At 37.1% G+C, this 26129-nt stretch overlaps 1 protein-coding gene across 8 annotated transcripts in view; it reads right to left on the bottom strand.

Annotated features, from left to right (window-relative positions):
* Window positions 1-561: 561 nt before the first annotated feature.
* CWC27 (CWC27 spliceosome associated cyclophilin) overlaps window positions 562-26129 on the bottom strand; it is a 130828-nt gene continuing 105260 nt past the window's right edge. Inside the window, exons 14-16 of one of the 8 annotated variants that reach the window (XR_010827930.1) lie at window positions 7080-7245; window positions 3264-4923; window positions 562-961 (exon numbers count right to left, since the gene is read on the bottom strand). Coding sequence is in view for 4 of the 8 variants with exons in the window: in XM_066988809.1 (XP_066844910.1) it covers window positions 7083-7245 (163 nt within the window). In the remaining 4 variants the exon portion in view is untranslated. Of the gene's footprint in view, window positions 4924-6835; window positions 7246-26129 lie in introns of those variants that run through there. The other 7 variants (XR_010827931.1, XR_010827932.1, XR_010827933.1 and 4 more) reach the window with 7 other exon arrangements.

Below are 26129 nucleotides of genomic sequence, written 5' to 3'. Positions count from 1 at the left end.
TGGCTACCTAAGCCATAGTGACCATGAGGTAATTGAATTCAAAATTCTCGGTGAGAGGAGGAAAACTACCACCAAAACTTCAACCCTGGATTTGGGGAGAACAGACTTCAGACTGCTCAGGGAACTACTTAGTAAGGTCCCCTGAAAAACTGTTTTTGAAGACATTGGGGTCCATCAGTGCTGGTCGGTTTTTAAGCACCACCTCCTAAGAGGAACAGGCAATCCTGAAGTGTTGGAAGTCAAGCAGGCGGGCAGAAGGCCAGCTTGGCTGAGCAGGGATCTACTTCAAGAGCTTAGGCAGAAAAAGAAAGTGTATGGTTTCTGGAAGCAAGGTTGGGTGACATGGGAGGACTACTGGGATGTTGCTCACCTTTGTAGGGAGAGAATCCAGGAGGCCAAAGCTCAGTTAGAGTTGAAGCTGGCCAGCAGTGTGGGGAACAATAAAAAAGGCTTTTTTAAGGTATGTTAATGGGAAAAGGAGGAACAGAGCAAAATATACTTGATGAGGATCATACTTGAGGAGGACAGTCACCTAACAATCAAGGACATAGACAAAGCAGAAACGTTTAATGCATTTATTGCCTCTGTCTTCAACACCAGTGATGGGTTCTGGGATCCCCAGCGCCCTGGGCTGGACAGTGACTGCAGGAACAATAAACTCCCAGTCAACCCCAAACTTGTGCGGGATTTGCTGTTCCACCTGGATGCATATAAATCCATGTGGCTTGATGGGATTCATCCCAAAGTACTCAGAGCTGGCTGATGCCATTGTGGGACTTCTCTCAATTATTTTTCAACAGTCTTGGGAATATGGAGAGGTCCCAGTTGACTGGAAGCTGGCAAATGTGGTCCAATTTTCAAGAAGGGCAAGAAAGAAGATCCTGGCAATTATAGGCCTGTCAGTCTCACTTCAGTGCCTGGTAAACTTATGGAGATTATTCTGGGAGTTACTGAAAAACACCTAAAAGACAATGCAGACATTGGTCAGATTCAACATGGGTTCACAAGGGGAAGGTCATATATAAAAAATTTAATTTCCTTCTACAACATCACCCAGCTAATTGACCAAAGGAAGACAGTCGATGTATTCTTCCTGGATTTCAGTAAAGCTTTTGATATTGTCTCTCAGTATCCTTCTGGACAAAATGACCAGAATACAGTTAGATAAAAGCATAAGATGGGTGAACAACTGGCTGATGGGTTGGGCCCAAAGGGTTCTTGTAAATGATGTTTCATCAGGATTGCGACCTGTCACTAGTGAGGTTCCCTGGGGCTCCATTTTAGGACCAGTCCTCTTCAATGTTTTCATATATGAAAATAAAGATATGGAGGAGTGACTGAAGTCATGGATTGTTCAGCCTGGAGGAGACTGATGGGAGGCCTCATGGTGGCCTGCAGCTTCCTCACAAGGGGGATGAGAGAGGCAGGCGCTGAGCTCTGCTCTCTGGTGACCAGTGTTAGGACAAGAGGGGACAAGAGGGGAACAGCAAGGAGCTCAGACAGGGGAGTTTCAAGCTGGATATCAGGAAAAGGTTTTTCATGAAGCGAGTGGTGAAAAGGTTTTTGTTTTTTTTTTTTGGAGTGGTCCTTTGTGGACCCAGGAGTTGGACTCAATGATCCTTGTGGGTCCCTTCCAACTCAGATATCCTATAATTCTATGATCTCTTTCCAATGTTTGTGCTAGCTGTATAAGGTAACGAGCCTCTTGTGTTTAACTGGTGACATTTGATAGGTATTCCTGGTTGGTCTAATGCTCTACACCAGGAAAAGAAACACAAAGAGATGTGTTCTCACTTTTCCCTTTACATCCTCTGTGCTACGTATACTTCAGCAGGACATTTTATGTGTAGCCAATCTGATCAGCTCATGTTTTGTTATAGTGAAAGATGTAAGCAAGAACCTACATCTTGTACTAAGAAAGCACATGTAGGAGTCCCCTTGTCTTCTAACAGCCCAACTTGTCTGTCATAATTTAAGTAACGACAGATGCACACTAATCTGCCAGAATGAGGCAGAGTCTGGAGTTATCCATTCTGTCTGAGCTAGTTTTTATGTTGCCAGAACATAACTCTGTCTCCTGCAAACTTGAGGTCCTCTAGACAAAAGCAGACATTGGTGTGTAGTTATTTTAACCATTAGAGTTCAGTCACCTTTTTACTGCAGGAAGGAGACAGTAAGGGAACAACCTCTTCACAGACCTGCTCATGCTGCAAGCCAGCAGGGAAAACTACATAAGGTGACATTGTAGATTACACCCCTAACAGCATAGGTGTAGTGGATATTTGGTAGAAATATACCACTTCCATTTTTATTTGTGTTTTTTTTTTCTTTTTTTTTTTTTTTTCAGTACGCTCCAAAGCAGAAAGGGCACATTGTACTAGCTGTTGGTTTCATCAACAAGATTCCTGAGGCAAGGCTTTAAGCCATACTTTAAGATCTTGCTGTTAACAGACGTGGCCTAGAAGGACAATTATCTTCCTGAAATACAGCTGGTCTGGAAACAAGAACTTCAGGTTTACCAGCAAAATGTCTGTATGCAGGTGTAGGACCATTTTTCTCCCCTTTATTTTCATTTAGGACCGTTAAATTCCCTTTAATGAAATGAGAGGTCACATTGTACTGAAGGTAGGCAGGACTGGAAGGTCTGTTTGTCTCATAAACTTTGTGAGTTACTGTTTGTTGACACTGACCCACTGTGTTAGTAGCAAAGCAAATGTACGGAAATTTCAATTTAGCTGAGAAGTGTATCAAATGAACATTGCAAAATACTATGTAAAGCTGATTAGCTGATTAGCCCTCAAGACTAGTATCACTTCAAACAATCCTTGTAATTATTGTTTAGAAACTAAACAATAATTTAACTAAATTTAATAATTTAATTATTAATTAATTTAAGAATTTAACTAATTTAACTAAACAATAATAAACTTCTGGGAAATAAGTATTATAGAATATTTTTATCACATAGAAATGATAAACAAAACCTGCTGTAATTGATTTATTTGTAGCATTTCTCTCTGGTGTTTCCTAATGATGAATTCTACTTGCAAAAGATTCCAAGCCCAACCTCTGTGGCCTACTGCACAAGTAGTCCAAATATCTTCAGTAAACACCCAGGGACTGGCACTTCTAGTTGTCCTCCATCAACTTAAAGTGGACCCAAGTCTCTAGAGTAATTGTTCTGTGCAGACTTTGATCTTGACCTGGAGAAGCCACTGACACATGAAGTCTTCCTAAAAAGAGCAAAAGGCTTTGAACCTTACCTTTGCAGTGTAGAAAAAACCTGAATGTAGACTGTTTTTGTGGCATGGCACACTGTTTTTCCAATGCCAATGTTGGGCTGTGAAGAAGACTTTGTCATGAGGCTTAGTACCAGGTGTGCAACTGGGAAGTGGCGCAGTATGATGCAGCGCTGATTTGGGCTGGCAGCATTGGAATAACAGCACACAATTAAGGAGAATGTGGCTCGGTGTGCTCATGACACATCTTTATGAAACAGGTTTACGAAATTGGTTGAACAAGATCTAGATTCTTGGGTTCCAAGACTGGCTGAAAACATCTCTACCAGTTCTGTAGGTTTTTGTTATCTGGGCAATGAAATGAGCTGTCAGTCCTTTGAAGGACTCTTCCAACTGAACTGTTCCATTCCGTTCCATTCCGTTCCATTCCGTTCCGTTCCGTTCCATTCCATTCCATTCCATTCCATTCCATTCCATTCCATTCCATTCCATTCCATTCCATTCCATTCCATTCCATTCCATTCCAGGAAGTTATGAGTAAAGAGATCCCATTTCAGGTCTTCTGCCACTTTTGGAACTAGCTAATCCGGCCACCTTAAGTGATTTTACGACACCTGAAGTGCTTAAACATGTATGCATTATTACTTGCCCTGTCACCTTCTAGAAGGTAATAAAAAGCAAGCAAGTAGATGTCTATTTCTCTGTTGCACTCAATTTATCCTTTTATTCTGTACATCTGGGGTTATATAAAGATGGTGTCTAGCAAGTTTGCAAGTGGAGAAAGGGAGGTATTGATAACACAGCTTGTATATATATATATATCTAACAGCCATAACTAAAAAGACACACAATGTGGATGATGGAGGATCCTTTGGGATCACAGAGATCCAAAACACTGTAACATTTTCTATGAGAAATCCTTATTATCAGCTAATATACTAATGTATATTAATTTTCAATAGACATTTCACCTATCAAGAAGATGTCAGCATAGTTAATTTGTTCTTCTTTGGATAGACTGCATTAAATATCAGCCTGCTAAAGATGACCTGAGAAAGTAGCCTAAGTGACTAGAAACAAGTCTGCCTTTCAGAGGCAAGGTTACTGAGTGACTGCCATAGTAGACTACATACCTGGTTTCTCTATTTTGCTCCAAATAGTCTGTAGCACCTATGTTGGTTTTTGCCTGCAGCACGTTATGGTGATGAGCTAGGAGTGCTTTGCTTGTAGGCTTCTCAAACTAGTTTCTAAGGTTACAAATATAATTAGTAAAAGCAAAAATACATGGGAAAGAATAATCACAAATCCCCATTGTCTTGTTGAACTGAAACAGGTTCAGCTTCAGTTTGATTTATAACGGATTTTGCCATTCATAATCACAAGAAAATTGAAGGATTTTTATCTTTACCCTTACATATGGGTTTGGTACAGAGCAAAATGCAAACTGCCAGGGAAGTTGGTCCTATCTCTCATTTAACAAAACTGAAACCAAAACCCACTGCCTTTCCAAAAGGCTTTTCTCTTTTACATCCAGACAGCCAGTTTCAGTGGCTGTTAGCTTACTTCTGCGAACCTGGGCTTAATGCAGTAAATGACCATTACACCTGAAGTGATATTCATTAAACACAGGAAAGAGTGCTGCTTGGGTAAGCATCCTTGCGCTGTGGCTGGCCTTTCTGTTCTCCTAGAACAAAGTGTAACACATTAATGCTTAAAATTAGCTTTAACAGGAAATGCATTTGGTTTCAACTGTACCATTAATTATATAAGGTAAAGTATCTCTAGAAAAAAGTATACTAATTTTCAATACACACTTCACCTACTTACAAGACGTCAGCATTAAGTTACTTTATTGTTCTTGAGATGGTATCAGTCCTGTGTCTGTGAGGACTAGCCTTTCAGACCTCTTCCTACTTGAATGGAGCTCTAAACCCTGAGTTAAAATTTTAAAACCCTGTGCTTCCATAGCATTTAAGAATGTGAATCATCAAATACAGCACAAACAGACCTGCCACAGGAGTTGGCAAAAAAAACACCATTCAGCTAAAAGGGTTGTTAGTCAACTTGTCTGTTCATTGCCTCATGCATCGTACTTCAGCTTACGGGAATATTATTTAATTAGAACATTTTCCTATTACAGGAGCAGTAGCTATCTCCTGTAACTGGCACTCAAGTTTCTTTCTTGATCTAGACCTCACTTTCCCCACCCTGACCTCTTCTGCCAACATGCATACTTATATACACACATCCTTCCTCTCTTCCCCCATCCCATCAGAGTGGGGATCTGATATGCTAATTTCCTGTAACATTTATTTTAAAACTTGCATTTTTTCTACAAGCAAAGCAATGAATCGAGATAGCATAGCATGTGACATATGATGTTCCTGGAAGATGGTCAAAGCCTGGTAGAAAATTACTTAACAATTAAATAACTTTGACTTAGTAGGTTGTAAATGGCAGTGTTTAAGAATGTAACCCCTCTTGACTTCTTTACACCACGGTACGGTATAATTCACTCAGCCTAAGAAGAGGATAATGACAGCTTTATACAGGATATCATGTCACACCTCCAACTTTTCTTTTTATCTCAAAGATTACACTGCACATTAAAGCAATAGTGTGCATTAATCTAACCTCTGACATTTGGGCCATATTAACCCACCAATGCAGGTTTATGTACCTCACACCTCAGACCCTATCAAGAAATTTGTCAGTGGCAGCTTGATAAAGACACCATACCTTACTGAATGTGTTCTAAAAACAACATCAGCAAAACACTTTTGGTCACACTTTTTAATGACCTTGCTCACTTCATATCCCTCTTCTTTAGCTATTGCCCATATGGTCTCTCTCCAAGCTTATTGTGGCATCAGAAAATGCTGTGAAGAAGTAGCAGTGGAAATTCTTATTTTCTGCAAAAGGTATTAGCACCCAGAGGAGGAGGGAGGGGGAAATCTGTGGGAAGTATGTAATCTTCTGGAAACCTCAAAAGCTGTTCATTTTTAGATGGTAAAATAATTGTTAAAAACAGGGTTACGTTTTTAATGAGACTGATTAGATTTTTCATTTTTGTACTGGACTAATTAACAAAGCAACCTTAATTACCAGCTACTTTACAGTGAAAATTCTCCCAATGGAAGGTTTCTAGTATTGTAGCAGTTTAACAAAAAGAGAATCTAAACTTATTATAATGGTTGCTTAATGTGGTACTGTTAGTGAAATAATACTCCTCAAATTGTGTATCCCAAGGTGTCATATGAAATGGAATATGTATTTCTAAAGTAAGAAAAATTAACCAAATCCTCAAATCAAACAGTTTGTTTAAGAAAGCTGGAAACATTCTAACCAATCCTGCAACAGCATCATCTTAAATCAATGACAGTGGCTCAGGAAGTCAGTGGTTACTGCTGTAATGTTTATATGCCTTCTCAAAAAATAATAAAAATAATTAAAATTATACTTTCAGAATATCTCAAAAGCCTGCAGATGGAATTTTCATCTTCTAACTTCATCCTTATTGAGACAAATTCTCATTCATTATATTGAAAACTTTTTGATTATGATGGTGACTATTGTAATTAAAGTGCAGATCAAACTGAAGTCAGCTGTTTTATTAAGTACATAAAAAACTTTAGCAAGCTTGGATAATGAATGCACTGAGAGTAGTTTACTGCACAACTTAAGAAACAAATGATAGCTCAGATTCAAAACCACACAACAGGTTCTTGAGAGATTCCTTTTCACACTTGTCAAGTGATATTTTTAGGAGCTACAGCTTACAAAAGAGCCAGTGCTTTATTGCAGTCGCTTTTCAAGGCAGCTCTGGCTAGGATTACATACATTTTATCTCCTTTCCTTTTTTTCTCTCATTATCTTCTTGCTTTCTTCTCTTCTCCTCTTAGTTACAGGATTCCGTGGGTCATAGATCTCAAAAGTGTCTTCATCCTGCATGCTTGCATCTTTCACCTTTCTGCTTCTATCTTCAAACTGAAGTACGTGTGACATCCTACAAAACAAGTACAATATGGCTCAAATGCAGTGAAAGAACATAAAGTTATGATTTGCAATTATGATACACATGGCAAAATTTGAGTACCTATGATTTATTTATTTTTGTGTAGAGAAAAGATCCAAGTTTTCTTTTTTCTTTTTCTCCCCTTCCATCAGTAAACTGTAATATTACAGGAAAACCACTTTTGTGAAAACCCATTTTGAAAAATACAGCTAGCGTTTGCTCTGCTGGATTTTATTTCAGGCACTGAACTGTCTTGTCTTGTCTTTTTCTATTTAACATATCTTCCCAAATGTACTGAATAATTTTCCCAGGAACAGGGAGTGTTTCTCAAGTTTTCCTATTAGTCACTTTGGACTTCCTTTCACCATTACAGTTATGCAAAAGGAAGAGCTTGCATGGAAAACGCTTAAAGTAGGTACACAAAGATCAACAAGGGAATGCTTTAAGTCCTACTGTTCCATCTTTAATTGATTCAGATCATGATTTTTATTTTTTTGAGTAGCAGACTAAACTAATGATTTTTTTTAGCCGTTGATTAGAAATCTTCCCCATTAGATACTTTCCTTTTTCAGCAAACTCCCAGTAGTCTGACCACATCACCATAATCCAGAGTCAAAATAATCTGTTTGTTAGCTGTATTCAGTGCCAGGAAAGCCTCAAGCTGATCATCTTTGGCCTTATTAGTAGGTCTTACTGAAGTGGGAATTAATATGGAAGATGTTAGAAAAATACAAGTTTTAGGTTGGACAAAATCTTAACCAAACAGAGAAATCATTTGCCCTACCTAAAGACAAAGAGAGGCAAGGCGAAAAGAAGAAAATCACACTACAGATGCTCATAACAAGCTGACCGACTCTAAACCTCTTGATCTTTACTGACAACCTGGCTACTTTTCTGTATCATGGGACCTGGTTTTAAGTATCAAAACTTGGCTATAAATTTAACACTTTTGACCACAGTTGTACTATTTTAAATTAAAAACCCACTCAACTAAGACCTCTGATTACAATCGTACTAAAGCTGCTACTTATGAACCAGGGGCAGGATAACAAATTTAAACTTAATTTGAGCAATTAACCCCCCCCAACTGAACTTACGATTTTTCAGCGCATAAAAACTTGCCCAGGCAAAAACAAAACAAAACAAAACACTGAAGTTTGGATTCTGTATTAATCAATTATAAAAATTTCTTTGACTTTGATGGGGTAACTTAAAATAACAGCAACAATACTGAAATGAATATAAGCATATCAGCATTAGATATTGGTACAGTCTTTGTGAAATAGAAAATCCACAAATAACAAATCAGTATCAGAATGAAAATTCTGTTGCTGATGAAGTATTACCAGACCCTCACAACATGTAAGAGGTCCTGAATTAAACAGGTTTTTCAAAGAGCTCTAGTACAGATTTCCATGTATAAAGGGAGAGAGGAGAACCAGATCAGTTATTGTAGATTACAATATTGTACTACTAAAGAATTCAGACAAAAATCAGACAAAATTCAAAGCTACGGACTACAGGAATTTGAATGTTTTGGAAAAATCTTAGTAACAATAATTCAGATTTTTCAACACAATCGATTATTGACGTGAGAGCTCTATAAATCTCTCACTGAACAGCACTGAGAGCGTGCCTGCATATTACCATGTCTTCTGAAAATACTTAAGAGTTTAACTTCAGTAGTTTATAACCCTGCATGTACTAGTAACACCAAAACTTATTTTCTTAGTCACATCTACAATTCAGAGTAACATAATGTACCATCAGAGTGACTCATGACTGCGTATTTGTAGTTTAATTATAAAAACATTGTCTCACATTGGAGGGACTGAAGTAATTTAGTTTAGCTAACATGCTTTCTGCATTTGTCATATTTCTTCTCAACTTATAAAAGATGCGCAAAAATATATATATATATTTATACACCAAATCACACTATCCTAGACTGAATTAAAATACAGTCCCAAAGAGATGGGGTCATTCCTCAGTAAGTGGTTTCAGAGGATGTTAATTAATGCATATAGACGTGTACTCTCACTCTACCATTTCATCAGCTTGGGTTTTCAAACAATCACATAGCACACTTGTAGGATACAACTAATAGGAATTAAAAATAAATACATCTCTAATTCTTGGGTCAGACCATACTGTATGCCAGGTAGTTTTGAAATCAGATGCAGCAGATATAGACTATGAAACATTCACTCCTTTCCAAGAGCTGAAAGAAATCATAGTCTCTGACTCCTATTCATAATTTTCCACTGAAGTGTTCCCAGCTGTGATTAAAAATAAGTCAATATTAAGATGTTTTTTGATAATCCCTGAAAGAATTTCAGATGCAGCATCTCATAGGTAAAGCAAAATAAATGCAAGACCATGCTGAAGATTTTCAATAATATTTTTCTAATGTGAACTTTAGCTTATTTTTGCAAAACGATCATACGTTCACGGGCATACATATTTTGCATCAATGTAAATGCTAAATCATACCTCAAACTATTTTTTTTCAGAAACATGGGAAGTATTTAGTAATTATTTCTAAATTAATTATTTAAATTTAAAGTAATCCTACTCAAGCTCCTCCAACTAAGGCTTGCACTTGCATAACTTACTAATTGCTGTGTTTGGGCTACAAGTCCACAAGTACATGTTGCCTAAGAGTTTTCCTTGTTCAGTTTATAGCTCTTTTCCCTACCTCATGCTCCTGAGTTCAGCCTGCTCAGTTGTGCTTCTGCAGTCACTGTGATGAAAACTCTAACTTCATCTCTGGGCTTTGGGAACCTACCATCCAAGTTGTGCTTATCACCAGCTGTTGATAGTTCATCTTACACACTGGTTAAGACATATAACTTTAAAATACATTTTTCCTTCAAAATGCAAAGGATGAAAGGTGTAATTTCTCTTAAACTAAACTCAAATAACAAAGCTTTGCAGCTTAGTATTTTTTTGTTCAAAAATAGTTTGAATAAAAAAGCTGATGGTTCTAGGCTTAAATTACCTAGATGTGCAAACTGTTGACTTTCTTTAGAAGAAAAAATAAACACAAATTAATTTCTTTAACCTCTTTTATTAAGAGTGTAGTAAATCGGAGCTGGCTATCTTAGCTTGCATTTATTATTGGACAGGTTTAATTTCTACCCTGTCCAGACAACAGCATCATACAGTTTAAGCATTGTTCTATACCATGTACCGGGGCAGCATCTATACCACTATCTGCAACTCTTCATTTCAATGTTTCAGTTTTCAAATGACATTCAGTACTTGGCTTTCTTCTGCATTCTAAAAATGCAATGTCTTGGTACATTAGACTGAAATACCTGACCACATTTAAGCTTGTGTCAGAGAGAGCACAGATTTCAAAAGGTACACAGATACACTCTTGGCCTCATTCTCAGATGATTTCTGCAACAGCTGGCAAACAAGACTACTCCACAGTTAGTAGCAGACTAGCTCCTAGATGTCATTAAAGTGTTGTAACTAACACATTACCTTAGTGATCAGTTTGATTGCTTTCTGGGAGGTAACAAGTGGGAGAATGTTGGCTGCAACCAAGGCTAAAAAAGAACCACTTCAGCAGACTAGAAAACACTCAAGAACTATTACAGTACGATTAATCTGTGTGTCCAATAGCCTAGCATAGACAAACCTGTACTTGCCAACTGGACAGCAAAGACTGATCCCCACCTACATGGTGCTCTCCAGGCAGGCTCAACCAGTTTATTCAGGAGATGGAACATGTTCTTTTGAACTACTATAGTGAGATGGTACTTGTAAGAAAAGATATGATACACAGATTTTTAGATGTGTGAGCCATGCACTGGATCTGAAGCATATGTCAGCTGCTGACAGGTGGCAGTCATGTTAAGTGTAGCATAAGCAGAAATCTGGTATCAAAACAGCTCTGACCTTTCCAGAACTGCCCTTTGGGAGAAACCAAAGTGGCAATCAGTGAATTGAATCATTTTCAATATCAGCAGTAGCAAGGAAGCCCTATAACTGCTTTTGCACTAGTGATGAAACTCTGATCTTCACGTACAATGCACTGCATGAATCAGTGACTTTTACACTAACTGAATGAAAACTCAAAGCCACATTGCTTAATTTCACACTTGGCTATCAATGTGACAGAGCTGTTGGCTGTTACCAGCCCACCTTCCTTGCACAACTTACTATACATGGCACTCCCTCTGGCACCTCAGCCACTTCAGTGGGGAGCCTGGGACATTTTCTTACACTCACCTATGCCAGCATTTTAAACAGCTGGACTTTACAGCAAATCATCAACAGGTGTGGGCAAAAGTTAAATTCTGCCAACTCTGCTATGGGGACAGTAGCCAGTAGCTTTGGCAGAGAGGCAGTAAGTTCTCAAGCATTTGCAGCCAGGGCTCATTTGGAGATACCTGCAAAAAGCATGGCAGCTGGTGACAGATTTTTTGTTTCTGCAATTGACAGGCACTGAGAAAAGAAATGCACAGCTTTTCACTTTTCAGATGCGGAACTGTGTGTTATATAAAATGCACTACTTATAGTACATCTAAACTGTTATATATAACACGAATGAAAATTATACATTGCCTCTAAATGCTGATTAAATGAATTAAACAATTCCATTACTATAAAAACAATCATTTAAATGTTAAAAAAGCCAGGTGCCCATCCTTGGGATGTATGAACTCCAGAGGATCACTTGTATGTTAACGAAGCCAAGTACCTGTCCCTGGGAGGGATCAGCTCCTTAATTAGCTTGCTAGCTGCCACAGTACTAAGAAGGAATCAAACTGTGAACGTGTGACCATGTGGAAAGATGGCTCTTGGTGGAGCCTATAAGAGCGGCACACAGAATGTTATCTTAGCTTGGAAGTGGGAGTGTTGGAAACAATTGCAGACGATTAGCTTTTAGTTGAAAGGAATGTTCTTTCAGTTAGGATAAAGTTCTTAGCCAGACCTTTCAAATTGTAAACATTAATAATTTTACCACTGTAGTCCATAATTATCAGTCTTACCATTTCTGAGTTCAACATCACATACAGGTGACATGTTACCTACTTTTCTCAATTACAACCGATGTTCCATATGCTTAGAAAAAAAAAACTAGTCAAGCTTCCCTTACATTATACTCTATTTGTAACTTACATTTTCCTTCAAATACTGTAAATGTGTTTGTTAAACCATAAACATTAATGGTTTATTATTTATATTATATAATGGTTTATTATATTATAACACTTTCCTCCAAGTGATTTCTTGATACATAGGCATTGGATAGAAATGTAGTTCATGTGAACAGATGAGAAAACAGAATGCACAAACAAAATCAAATGAGATCTTGCTCCCAAGGTAAAAACTTGTTAGATATTCTGGAAGAATGAACTCACTGGAACTCTTTTCACTTCCAGCAAAGTAGTGGGTGGCACAGGAAGAGAGACAGTTGAGAAACAGAGGCCAAAAAGAAAAATAAACCGAGGAAGGTAAAGAATAAAAAAAAAAGGATAGGAATGAGAAACAAAAATAGAGAAAAAGAGACTGACCAAAATGTAAATAAAATGAAGAAAAATGTCAATTAAAAGCTGACAAGCAAAAACTTTAAACCAAGGCAAGAGAACAAGAGAACAGGACAAAAACAGTTATGGTTAAAACCATAAAACAATGAGAAATTTAAAAGAGGAAAGAACTTGAAATCTAAACTAGTTTTCACTTTTTTCAGAACTGAGATGCTACAATCAAAACAAGCCTTTTGGCTTAGCCTGCTGTCACCACTCCTTGCATAACAGTGTCCAAGAGCTTTACAAATAATTTTGGAAACATAGTCCAGCAGGACAGAGAAAATACATGTATATCTAACGAAACCTGCAACCACCCTTAAGTACTTTGTGTAACACAAGTCTTGCAGGCAAGTTCTTGGTTTTTCTGTCCTATCTCACTATCCAGCTTTGTTATTTTAGTATAAGAGATTAACCCATCATCCCTCTTTTCATGAAAAGGAATTCTGTAATGAAAACTCCTCTCTCTTACTGATTATGAAAGGAAGTTTTTTCCCCAAGTACTTGAAATAGGTTCTGATTCTTAAAGGATGTTAACAATTTAAGGAGTGCTATAGAAAGAGTTTCAAACACAGACTCTTCTCTTTAATTCTCAATGTTTCACACAGCCACTGCTATTACAAAAAAGAGGTGTGTAAGAAACAAGCTTCCATGAGTATGTTTTGTCTCATTAATTCATAATGTCTGAACTGTGCTAAATTATCTATGAAAGCCCCTACCCTTCCATAGCACTTGATACTTAAACCTTCCACTGTATCACACATACTGTTCCAGTTTGGACCTAGTTTGCCAAACCTGGTTTCGTTTCACTTCAAAAAAGCTTACAGTGCCTCCCAACAAAAACCTCTGGTCACCAGGATTCTGCTGTGATTGTCACCACTAACAGATTTGACTTCTTGTTTCACTGCTTGTTTCCATAATTCCACGTTCCTCTGTTCCTCTCTGCCCATTTCTTTTCCCAAATAATCAGATCACTTGTCATAGAATCATAGAATATCCAAGTAGGAAGGGACCCACAAGGATCATTGAGTGCAACTTCTGGGTCCCCAAAAGACTACCCAAAAATCAGACGATGTGTCCCTCAAGCTTTTTGTGCCTTCATAAAATCTTCCGTTTCTCAACTCTTGTTTCTCTAGCAAGATTTGTTAGTCAGATCTATCCAGATTCACACAATTGGTTATTCTACTGAAGATACTAATATAAAAAAATGATTAAAAAATCATTAGAAAAGCATTGAGAAAAATATTGCTGTAAATAAAGATATTTGCTATATTTAAGTTGATTTCACAAGTATTTAATTATATATCAAGATAAGATTGTTTCAATCAATTTCTATTAGTTTTTGAACTAATGTTATAGGGACATGCTTTAGTGGTAAACTTGGCAGTGCTAGGTTAACAGCTGGACTTGGTAATCTTAGAAGTCTTTTTCAACCTAGGTGATTCTATGAATATGGTATAGATATTCATATATAACACATATATGGTATATATATATATATACCATATACATATATCTATACCATTCCAAATATACATATATGGTATATATATACCATGTATATACAGAATCACAGAATGGCCAAGGTTGGAAGGGACCTCTGAAGATCATCTAGTCCAACCCCACTACCAAGCAGGATCACCTAGAGCATGTTGTGCAGGATGACATTCAGGTGGGTTTTGAATATCTCCAGAGAAGGAGACTCCACAACCTCTCTGGGCAACCTGTGCCAGTGCTCTGTCACCCTCACAGCACAGAAGTGCCCTCTCATACTCAGCCAGAACCTCCTGTGCTTCAGTTTGTGCCCATTGCCTCCCTTCCTGCCGCTAGGCACAACTGAAAAGAGACTGGCTCCATCCTCTCAACACCCTCCACTCAGATATTTATACACATTAATGAGGTCTCCCCTCAGTCTTCTCTTTTCCAGGCTAAATAGGCCCAGCTCTCTCAGACTGTCCTTGTACGACAGGTGCTCCAGTCCTCTCATCATCTTCGTACCCCTCCTCTGGACTCACTCCAGTAGCTCCATGTCCCTCTTGTGCCGGGGAGCCCAGAACTGGACACAGCACTCCAGGTGGGGCCTCACCAGGACTGAGTAGAGGGGGAGGATCACCTCCCTTGACCTGCTGGCAACACTCTTCCAAATGCAGCCCAGGATACTGTTGGCCTTCTTGGCCACAAGGGCACATCGCTGGCTCACGGTCAGCCTGCTGCCCACCAGAACTCCCAGGTCTCTCTCTGCAGAGCTGCTCTCCAGCAGGTCAGCCCCAGCCTGTACTGGTGCTTGGGGTTATTCCTCCCTAGGTGCAGGATCCTGCACTTGCCCTTGTTGAACTTCATGAGGTTCCTCTTTGTCCTACCCTCCAGCCTGTCGAGGTCCCTCTGAATGGCAGCACAGCCCTCTGGGGTATCAGCCACTCCTCCCAGCTTTGTTTTGTCAGTAAACTTGCTGAGGGTGCACTCTGCTCCATCATCCAGGTCATTGAGGAATAAGTTGAACAACACTGGACCCAGTACTGGTCCCTGTGGGACACCGCTAGCTACTGGCCTCCAAGTAGACTTCGCACCACTAAGCACTAACCTACCATTCACAGATATGGTATTGATATTCATATATAACTTCACAGATTTTAAACTGAAATCAGATTGAATTTAGACTGAAATTTAAGATCAATACAATACTCCTTTTTCACCACCGTTATAAATACCACTCATAACTCCCACCCTCCAAGCACTATTTTGAGCTAAATGTCATTTCTGAAAGACCTAAAAGGAGTATTTTCTAACTTTTGTATCAATGGAGTACTACTTGCCTCCAGTATTTCAGCACTCAGATGTTAACAATGGAGGTGACATACTAGTGCTGTTATTGCACAATCTCCTCAATTCTAAGCAAGCAAAACTGATAAAAATATAATTTATAAATATTATAAATAAATAAACATTCTACAAAGTCAGACTGTACTCTTCTGTTAGGCCTACCACATAAAATGAAATGGAACTTTTGCAGATATTTCTAACATACCATTTTCTTGAGATACTATTCAAATGCTACATCCTCATTTTTGCCCAAAACATTCACTGTGAAAATAATAAAAAAGCAGTAGTTTCACTAAGTGTGAGATATCCAAGTTAAAATAAAAAAACCCAACCCTTCAGTATTTGCAAAGCTACCAACAAAGTAAGCAATTCTTGATAAAGACTAATGTAATGGAGCATCCTTTTCTATTGTTCAGGATGTTGCTAAGCGTTTTTTTTTCTCTTGAAAGAAGATTTAATTGTAAGTAACCTTCTAAGGGAAAATCAACGTAACTACAAAAAAGATAATCCAATTCAAAAGATAATAAAATCACTGGGGGAAAATTGGATTGGCTTTCTCATGGTTAGAAATAATTAGAAATACGTAAAACCATGCTGACTTCTGATTGTAAGCATTTTTTCTAAAAACAAATTTAAAAAAATCAATTATCCAGTTATTATTTAGTATCTATTTGGTAACAATTCCTATATAGAATATTTACAGTACATCTTTATCCCCTTCACAAAAATATTAAGTAGTTTGATGAAAGAAGCTGGGTGCTTTTAAATAGACAACTGCTCCTGGTAGAGTAGGTTGGTATGGGAGACAGTAATGTAAATTCCAGATGTTGTTCCAGACAGTGTACCAGCACAGAAAAACTTTACACAGCTTTTACTATAAGGACATGGGAACCGCCGTACCGGAACTGACCAATGATCCATCCAGTCTAGCATCCTGTCTCTGGCAGTAGCTTGTACAGCATCTGATACTCTAGAAGTCGGCAAATTGCCTCACCAGGTTAACACAAACAGGCTTGTATCACCAGAGCACAAAGTAGGAGGGAGCGGAAAGAGAGAAGAGTGTATCTAACATAAGAATATTCTGATTTTCATAACTTAACATTCAACATTTTCTGGATGCCCTCCCTTCTCTTTTGTCCTTCCCTCTTCCCATTCTGAATACGTCCAAATCCACACGATTTAATCATGTCATTGAATGAGATGAAGTTGGGGTGCTTATAAAGGTGTGTAAATAATCAGGAAGCTTAAGCTAGGCTATTAAAGAGTTAGAAGATTATTTCTTCATTCTTCACTAAGTTTGCTGGCAATAAATAAAATGTAAGGTTTCCAGACAGTAAATGAAATACTAGATATCCCTTGAGTAAAGCATGGATCATCTCTGAATTTAAGTCAAACAGTAGTCGATTCCAGGCCCAGATGCCTAGTCCAAATAAACTTAAGACATGAAGGAATTAACAAAAAATAAACAAACAAAAAACCCACCCCAAAGGCCCTGTGTTTCTCAGGCATGCTAAACAGCTAGAAGCAATAAATATATAACTTCAGCAGAAGAACAATTTGTTAATACAAAATTACTGACTGTTCAGCAGTGGGCTAGCAGCTAGCATTTACATACCAAGGTTTGACCACATTCTAGCAGTAGAGGGGTGAAGAAGGTGGAGAGAAAATTGGAGAAAAACGATTTAGAGCAGGAGGATTTTTTTTTTCTTTTCCCCTTTAAAAGTTACTGACAATGCTAAACCCCAAACAAACACTAATCTTTTTGCTAAACAGAAAAGAAACCCCTCTTTCCAATGTGTTTCTAATACAGACCTCTGGAATGCACTTATTCTTTGTAACAAGCAAGTAAGTATTTTGTCAACTTTTTTTTTTTTTTCTTAAATGTAGTTGAGTAAATCAATGGCCTTAGCAGGAGAGCCCTAACATAAAGCCAGTTTTTCCAGACTAGTGGAGGAACGTTGGCTCAAATCTGGATGGGAGGAGGGGAGCTAACATGGCTTTAATCCATCTTTGTGCCTCACTGGCATAAATTACAGCAGCACTTTTTCTTTCGTTCCCCAAGCTAGCATCGGCATGTGAAAAAGACTGCTGCTTAGTTTTCAGGAGCTTACTGTGTTTGTCACAGTTAAGCTTCTGCAGCTGAATCTGCAGAGACTGGTGCTAATCTTGAGGAAGCCATATTTCATAATCATCTGTAAGGTATTATGGCAAAGAAAGAGAGCATTCTAGAAAACACATATAAAAAGGTTAGGTTTATGAAAGAAATATAACCATTTTTTTAGGTGTTTATCCAGAAGGATTTCACAATGCAAAGTTTAATAGCAGATGTATAAAATAAGAAGTACTGGAAATAAAATGTGGAAGACATTAACAGATTTATGTGGAGTAGATATTAACAGTGTGCATCATTGATTTAGTTCTTAATACAAATGAAATTTTGTAATATAAAAACAGTCTGACTGGCTTCAACATTTTCCTGATTCTGAAATTCCTATTTCAACGAAAAAAGAAAACCAAACCAAACCAATTCTAGCCTACTCTCTAGAGCAGACATTAGAGGTGGTGTCTTGATACTTTTTTTTTTTTTTTTTAGACACAAATCTCTCTCAGATACAAAACCTTTTACTGGAAGAGTATGAAAGAAATGGAATACTGTATTCCTACTCCTGATTGCAACAGATTTCTCCTTGACACCAATGTTAAATATTCTGAGAGAATTTTTCCTTGTACTACAAATGAAAACATTTCTGAAGTAAAGGACATAACTACTGATTCTGGATAGAGAATGCCTTTACTGAACGTACAGGTTCTGTTTGTTTGTGCTGGAGTAAAACAGTTTCTGTAAAAAAAAAAAAAAAAAAAAAGTTTCTGTACAAACCGGGTAAAAAATTTTGCAGTCAAATTGCAGTGAATGTCCTGGCAGAAAGAGCTTAGCATTAGCACCCAATGTTAAAACATTTAACTGGCATCAGGAGTAGTTTTGTAAAATTCAGAACTGGGAAAAGGTTATAGTATTTGATGTGTATGAACCAGGCTGCACTTTAAATGGTTAGCACTGACCTTCACTGAGTTCACTGAGATTTTTGTCCAAAGAAGCAGTAATAAAAACAATTAAACAGACTCCTGCCCTTTATTCTTGGCTATAATCAGGTGATCAGATTTATGATCATCTGATTTGCACTGTGCAAATCAAAATAGCATTTTGTGACCAAGGAGGTATCTTTAAAAGCCCTCTAAGAGCCACAAGATTTTAAACAGTCTGTTTAAGTGAACAGTTCCATTAAATTCATTTTTAGTCTTTACTATCTTAAATGAGGTTTGTCACAAATAACTAACAACAGCCAATCCAGCCTCAGTATTTAAACAACCTGCATATGAAACACTATCTATAAGGCAAGATATTGAATGCCTTGTTTGAAATGCAAGACCTTTACTCACATAATTTTCATATCCTTTTCACTGTAACTTGAAAAAGTATTTTCAAGCATTAACTTGCTTACTTTGATTTAAAAATATTCCTTTTTTTTCCTATCTCTTAAATTAAGTAACATTCAGAATAAAGATCAAATTATTAATGATCAAGTGAACTTCATTTGATCTAAGTTCTTCACTAAGTTCAGACTCAACAAAGGTAACTAAGCATAAAGTAATTTTAAACTGAGAAAACGTGAAAAAACATCATTTTTTCCAAATTCCCACCTTGTTTATTCTTTCTTGTCCCACAGTATATCTGAAAAGATTTATTTAGTTATTATTTAGTTATTTCATATCAAAAGAAAAGAGTAAATTTCAGAGCCTAGACTTCATCCCCAAAATACTTAAGTGACTGCCTCATTTACATTTGTTTCTTACAGTTACAGCTATAACAGTGTTCCATGTGGAAGAAAAAAGCTGATCTCTTTCTTTGAAAGATCAAGTTCACATCTAACACCTTAGATTTCACCCAGGAAATATAATATTCTAAATTCTTGATTGGTTTAGTGTATGATATATATAAATATATATTTTTGGGTTGTATGGAGTGCTGTTCCTTGTGAGTTTTACGTTATTTGATCTTAACAACTAAGCTTTATATTCAAGAATGCTACAGGAGCTTGTTCACAAAACTTCTCATACATTTTATTTGTGAGAATGCACAAACAGTTGCTAACCTTCACAGATACATGGTAAGCCCATGTGGCAATCAGGTGAACATTAAAGAGAGAAAATGGTGGGTTGTTTTCTACAGAAAGTTCTACCAACTCAGAAATTGTCAGGACTGTTAAACTCTCATGAGAACAGAAATATATGTAAGGTTGTCAATAAATCTAGCAGTTTCAGGAATTCTACACTGGTTTTCAAAGATCAGAGTGAGAACAGTGGAAGATAGTCCAGAATTTTGGTTAGGTATATTACAAGTGAATTTCTGTAGCAGAGAACTTGTAACTTCCACAAGCATTGGTATTCCATCTGGAAAAGTGTAGATTAAAACAAACAAACAAACAAAAACAAAAACCACAAAAACAAACAAACAACTATTTCATAAGGATATAAAGCTGGTGGAAAATCAGGTACAGAGCCCTATGTTTAGAAGTTGACTGTTAGTGTCAAGCATGAAATAATAAATTTGGTGGGGTTGTTTACTTCACTCCTATTTATGACTTTAACAGAGAAGAATGTGTTTATAGAATGCATGTGCAATATGAAGTTTTGTGAAGAAGGGTCTTGAAAGAAGGGTCTTGAAGAAGGGCCTCGATGGGCAGAAGCCAATGGGATGAGGTTCAACACGGCTAAGTGCCTAGTACTACACTTTGGTCACAACAACCCCATGCAGTGCTACAGGCGTGGGGCAGAGTGGCTGGAAAGCTCTGCAGAGGAAAGGGATCTGGTTGCCTGAACATGAGCCAGCAGTGTGCCCAGGTGGCCAAGAAGGCCAAAGGCATCCTGGCTTGTATCAGGAATAGTGTAGCCAGCAGGACCAGGAGGTGACTGTCCCCCTGTACTCAGCTCTGGTGAGGCCGCACCTTGAGTACTGCATTCAGTTTTGGGCCCCTCACTACAAGAAGGACATCGAGGCCCTGGAGCGAGTCCAGAGAAGGGCTACGAAGCTGGTGAAGGGCCTGGAACACAAGTCCTATGGGGAGCGGCTGAGGGCACTGGGGTTGTTTAGTCTGGAGAAGAGGAGGCTCAGGGGAGACCTTATTGCTCTCTACAGCTACCTGAAAGGAAGGTGTGGGGAGCTGGGGGTCGGCCTCTTCTTGCAGATAACTAGTGATAGGCCTAGAGGGAATGGCCTCAAGTTGCTCCAGGGGAGGTTCAGGTTGGAAATTCGGAGAAGTTTCTTCTCAGAAAGAGCAGTCAGGCATTGGGACGGGTTGCCCAGGGTGGTGGTGGAGTCACCGTCCCTGGGGGTGTTCAAGGCAAGGTTGGACCTGGCGCTTAGGGACATGTTTAGTAGGTGATATTGGTGGCAGGGGGATGGTTGGACCAGATGACCCTGAATGTCTTTTCCAACCTTAATGATTCTATGATTCTATTAAAGTTTATTGGAGTATTTAGAATTTACGTGATTTTGGCAAACTAGTTATGAAGTATGAAAAATAGGATAAAATTCAGAAAGTGCAATGGCTGAATTTCAGTAAGGACAATTAATAGTATGGGTACAGGACAGAGACAGATTAGGCAACCATTCAGCAGAAAAAGATCTGTGGCTTGGAATGGATTAGAAAGCAGGCATAAAAGAAACAATGACAAATAAATTGATCTTTTCACTCAACACTGACAAAGACTTGTATCTAGTCTTGAATTTTGTGCTTTGAAAGAGAGGTGACCCACTCAGGAAGAATGATCACAAATTGAGAAAGAATAATCTCTGCAGAAAGACTAAAATGTTTTCTTTTTTGTCCAACTGAAAGAGATGAGCTTGTGATTATTTTCAAGTGTGCTAAAAAGCATCTTGAAAAAGAGACAGTGAACAGTTTTCTAGAATCCACTCGTATCACAGGGAAGAATGGATTACATACAAATATTCTATACCAAGAGGAACATTTAAACACTACAAGAGATTGCCTAGGGAATCTCTGTCATTGGACTTCCAGTGAATAAATGTGACTAATAGTAAGAAAAGTGCACTGCAGATACATTGGCCATTGGGTTATGGAAACGGTGTAATTATATTACGTTTGGAGGTCCCCTTCTGGCCCTTTTCTTATGTTAACTCTATGATTAATCAGTATTCTTGGTGGCTTCAGAAATGAAAACTCTTACCAACTGAACAGCAATATTTTTGATAACAAGAATAAACAGACATTTCTTAGAAGGATGAGTTATCTGGGAAAATGTTTCACTTCTTAGCAGCAGAAGATCTAATCCTACCCTTCCTGGAAACAGATAACAAAGTAGAGTGAACCATCATTAAATTGACTTGTACATTTCATAACAGGAATGACAAGATAGAATCCTAAAACAACCCTAGAGCTGAAAGTACAATAGCCCCAGATCAGCTACCTTTCTGTCAGGGAGATTATGTATCACTGTCAGTGCAGTATCTGTGTTCCTTTTCCATAAATTAGTGGCAATTATAAGAATACACAGACAGCATTACAAACTTTCTAGTATTTCTTCCTGGGTGCATAGCTGGATTGGGATATGGTTACTATATGTATTTTTAAGTGGAGAATTATTTAATAGGAAAGTAATTCAGAGTTGTAAATATCATTTTTATCCTATCTAAACAGGAAGATTTTGTCTAAATTGACTAAAGCAGTCAATCTTTGAATATACTTGTCTGCATCTGACTTTTTTATCCTCATAGCTGGATTATCTCTATTGAAGATATTTTATGTCATGTTCACAGGATCTGCATCATCAATTTCATTATATATAGTTGCCATAATATTTTTTGGACTGACACTTGATTTTTACTAAAGGTGTAACTATTTGATGTTACAATCATGGTCCCAAAGTGGCACTACAACCTGACTAGGTGCCACATGTATGCAACAAAATGTATATAGAAGTCCAAATCCTAAAGAAGATGAGTAGCAGTGTTCTGTATGAAGTGTAACCCGTGCAGGGTTTTCACTTTCAAATTCAGGCATATCCAGTAATCCAGAGTGGAAGTACCACGTAGATAGTACTTCCAGATGGGTCTTCTGCCATCACACATTTAGTTCTCAGTCTCCAAGCAGAAGACACCTCACTAAATTCTGGCGAGAAGTCTGTCATGTGAAGCCCTGGGTAAGACTTTCAGCTCAGAATGAGTAACTATGTTCTGTCAAATCTACCTCTGCTGCACTCTGCACAACCTTTGTGAAAGTAAAGGATGAAGTCCTACGTCTGATACTTTCTTAGATGGACTATGAGTACATAAATAGCAAATAATGATGAAACAGTACTAAAGTAGTCTGGCAAATCTTAAAAAAAGCATAAGCAATAGTTCTTGATATGGAGCCATAAGGACAAGTATGTGTGCACCAGGATGATCAGGCATATTCTCCTGATGTACCTAGGTGCCACAAAAATGCATTTGTCTACTTCTTTGGAGATCCTTTTATTGTTACAAGCACCCTTTCTGGCAGTACAGAACTTGTTTATTTATTTATTTTTGATTTCTGCAGGGGAAATTAAGTTTTGATTGCTGCAGACATGTACATATAATCATTCTCACTTAGCATCAGAGTTTGCAATCCCAGCAAAGATCCTGCTATTTCATGTTAAAACTTATATTATTCATTTCTCTTCAGATCTCTTCACTACACTTCCTCAGATGCCTTGTTAGACAGTAAAATCTGGTAATAATTATCAAACACCATACACACTGTTTACAATAGAGTCATATTTCTTTCTTCTTTTTTTCCTGCATAAAAAGTAGAATGCTGCTGAAAAGTACCCAAACGTCTGCTATGCTTCATGCCAATACAGCAGCTCAGCCAAATATGCAGAGAAAAGTTTGCCAAATAAAAGAAAACATAACAAATTGGTAATAGTTTCTATCTTGACAGAAAATGAAAATTATACCTCAATGTGTGGCCACTCCTGTGGACACATAAAAATGTCTTAGAGGCAATCATTCTACCTCAGATAACACACCCTGACAGTAGAGCAAAGCATAGTGGCTGGCTTTCACTTCCCATAAAAAGAGCAGCCATGATCTACAAAATAGCCTGCAGGAATCACATAATTTGTGCATATCATATATGTGTATGACATACGCTAATTATATTTACTATAAATCTTATAGAGTACTATTATTGTTTTTGAGTAGAATTATCATGTTTGGAGGAGTAGATTGAAATTAAGAAAGATAATTTTTTTAATGTCAAGTCACTATACTTATCTCAAATCATCCAATCCGATGAAGAAATGAAAACATTAAGTCTTTATCCCAAAATATGAAATTCAACTCTCCAAGCCATTCTAACAGTCATGAATACCTTTTAGAAGACTTCATTGCTTTGCTAATGTTGTATGTGGATCTAGCCAATTTGCGTAATAAAAATATTTTACAACTTATTTAGCTTCGAAGTAAATTCATTGAAAATGGAGCAAGACTCCAGTCTACGATGTTAACATGTACATTTACTGAACTGCAAAACTAATAATATAATGTTAATTATTAGTCTATTGCTTAGCATGATATTATTCTAAATCTTCATTTTAGTGCCATTTTGAATGCAATGTTGTTTTCTGAACAAAAAAGCCACACTATTTCATAATCTGAAATTACAACAATCTTCTTCCTTCAGTTTAAGTTGCCAACAGGGAGAAGCATTATCACCAATTAGATGTCAGTAGTTACTCAGAAGGGAACACAAACGATGAAGATTAGACTTTGCAAGTCCTTAACAGACTGGTTATATTACTGTGAAAAGAAAGATCAGTCGTTCAGGTGTTCAGAGGTAAAGGAAAGGCTGCATACTTTCTGCAGAATTTAAAAGCACATTGGTACGTCTGAAGGATCTCAAAGTATTAGTGAAATCCTGAAATCCAAGGGACAAAAAATTTATGCCATATGTTATACCTCATCCTCAAAGAGCTGCATAATGCCCAAGATAGAAAAGACATAATGAAGGAAGATTATGTAATTTAAAGAATTTACCAAATAGATGGTGACAAGAGAAACTTAAAGTAACAACAAGTGGTAATGAGACTTATCCTGAAAGGGGCAAGATTTAGGAAATTAATTTCTCTGTTTTCAAAAACAAGAAACCAAAGCAATTTTTTTTTTCTGTTTTACCTGTTAAAACTGCCAATGAATAAAAGCAAATAAAGCAAGGCTGTTTTTCTTCTTTTCATTCCAGACAACAGAGTTAACATTAAAAGTAGAATGAAAACTTAAGAAAAAGAGTCTGAATTTTTAAACTACCATATTCAGTAATTTTGTTTAGATTCTAAAGCTAAGAGAAATTCTCAGTTCTTCTGTGAAAAAAAAAGAATTTAAGCAAAGAATATCATCAATGAAATAAAAAGCAAAAAGATTGCTGGTGATGTTTTAATAGCTTTTGCATTGAAAGAATTACAGGATTTTTAATAACGTATGCAGTAACTCAAATGAAATTTCATTGAGAAAAATATCAAGATAATATTGCACTCATTATGCACTACATATGTAAATATGTTGTTTTATGACTGCAAGAATTCTATGCTAAGTGCTGTACTACTAGTTTTAGTGTTTCTGCTAGTAAATGTCTGAAGTTTTCTGAAAAAAAAAAAAAAAATCCTAGTATTTCCCTGGTGAGGTCTCAGCTCTACTCAGTGAAAAGCAAGAAGGTGTGACTGTAAAGCTGCAGAATCTGTGTAGCTTTATCTTACTAAATTAAAAATAAGCAATGATTCATTCATATGATAGAAATAAAAATGGAGAAGTGAGCTGAGTAATCTAAAATTTTAGTATCATCCATTATGAGACCATTTAGGCCTCATAATTTGCAATTCAGCTTTTTCTTATCTACCGTCTTTTTTTTTTTCTGTTAAATTTCTTTGGAATCTATCTTCAAACAAATAGTCTAAGATTTTCTTATTTAATGTATAAAAATTACCATTTTTATATTACAGGTTATTGTAATTTGACCTGTAACGTCCAAATGAAGAATTTCTTTTCATTTATTAACACGTGGAACAAAAAAAATGAAATAAAATTAAAAAAAAACAAAAACAAAAACGTTTTGCCTCCCACACATTATATTCCCTCCCACTATTTTTTAAGTTGTCTTTTCTCAGATCAGTATGCACATCTTTTTCATTCTCAGAATGGCAGTAAATCTAACTTATTTAGACAGTCTGCATTTCCTCCCAATGCTTAAAAAGCACTTCATTTAGCATGTTTATCTTTCTGTTTTGCGTAAGTCTCCTCAAACAGACATAGGGTCCTTTAACAACAACTAGTTATGTCATTTTGTTCCTATTTAAAAAGGATTTCTAATGTACTTTAAAACATCTTTGTACATCTTAGTTTGTCTTATTGTAATTCAATTTTTTTTCTAGTTACTGGTACTAGTTTGGGGTTTGGAAGAGGTAGGTATCTGATTGGTT

The sequence above is a fragment of the Anser cygnoides genome, chromosome Z, assembly GCF_040182565.1.
Source record: "Anser cygnoides isolate HZ-2024a breed goose chromosome Z, Taihu_goose_T2T_genome, whole genome shotgun sequence".
NCBI classification, from domain to species: Eukaryota; Metazoa; Chordata; class Aves; order Anseriformes; family Anatidae; genus Anser; species Anser cygnoides.
Note: the sequence above shows the minus strand (reverse complement) of the source record. Positions and strands in the feature narration are given on the sequence as shown.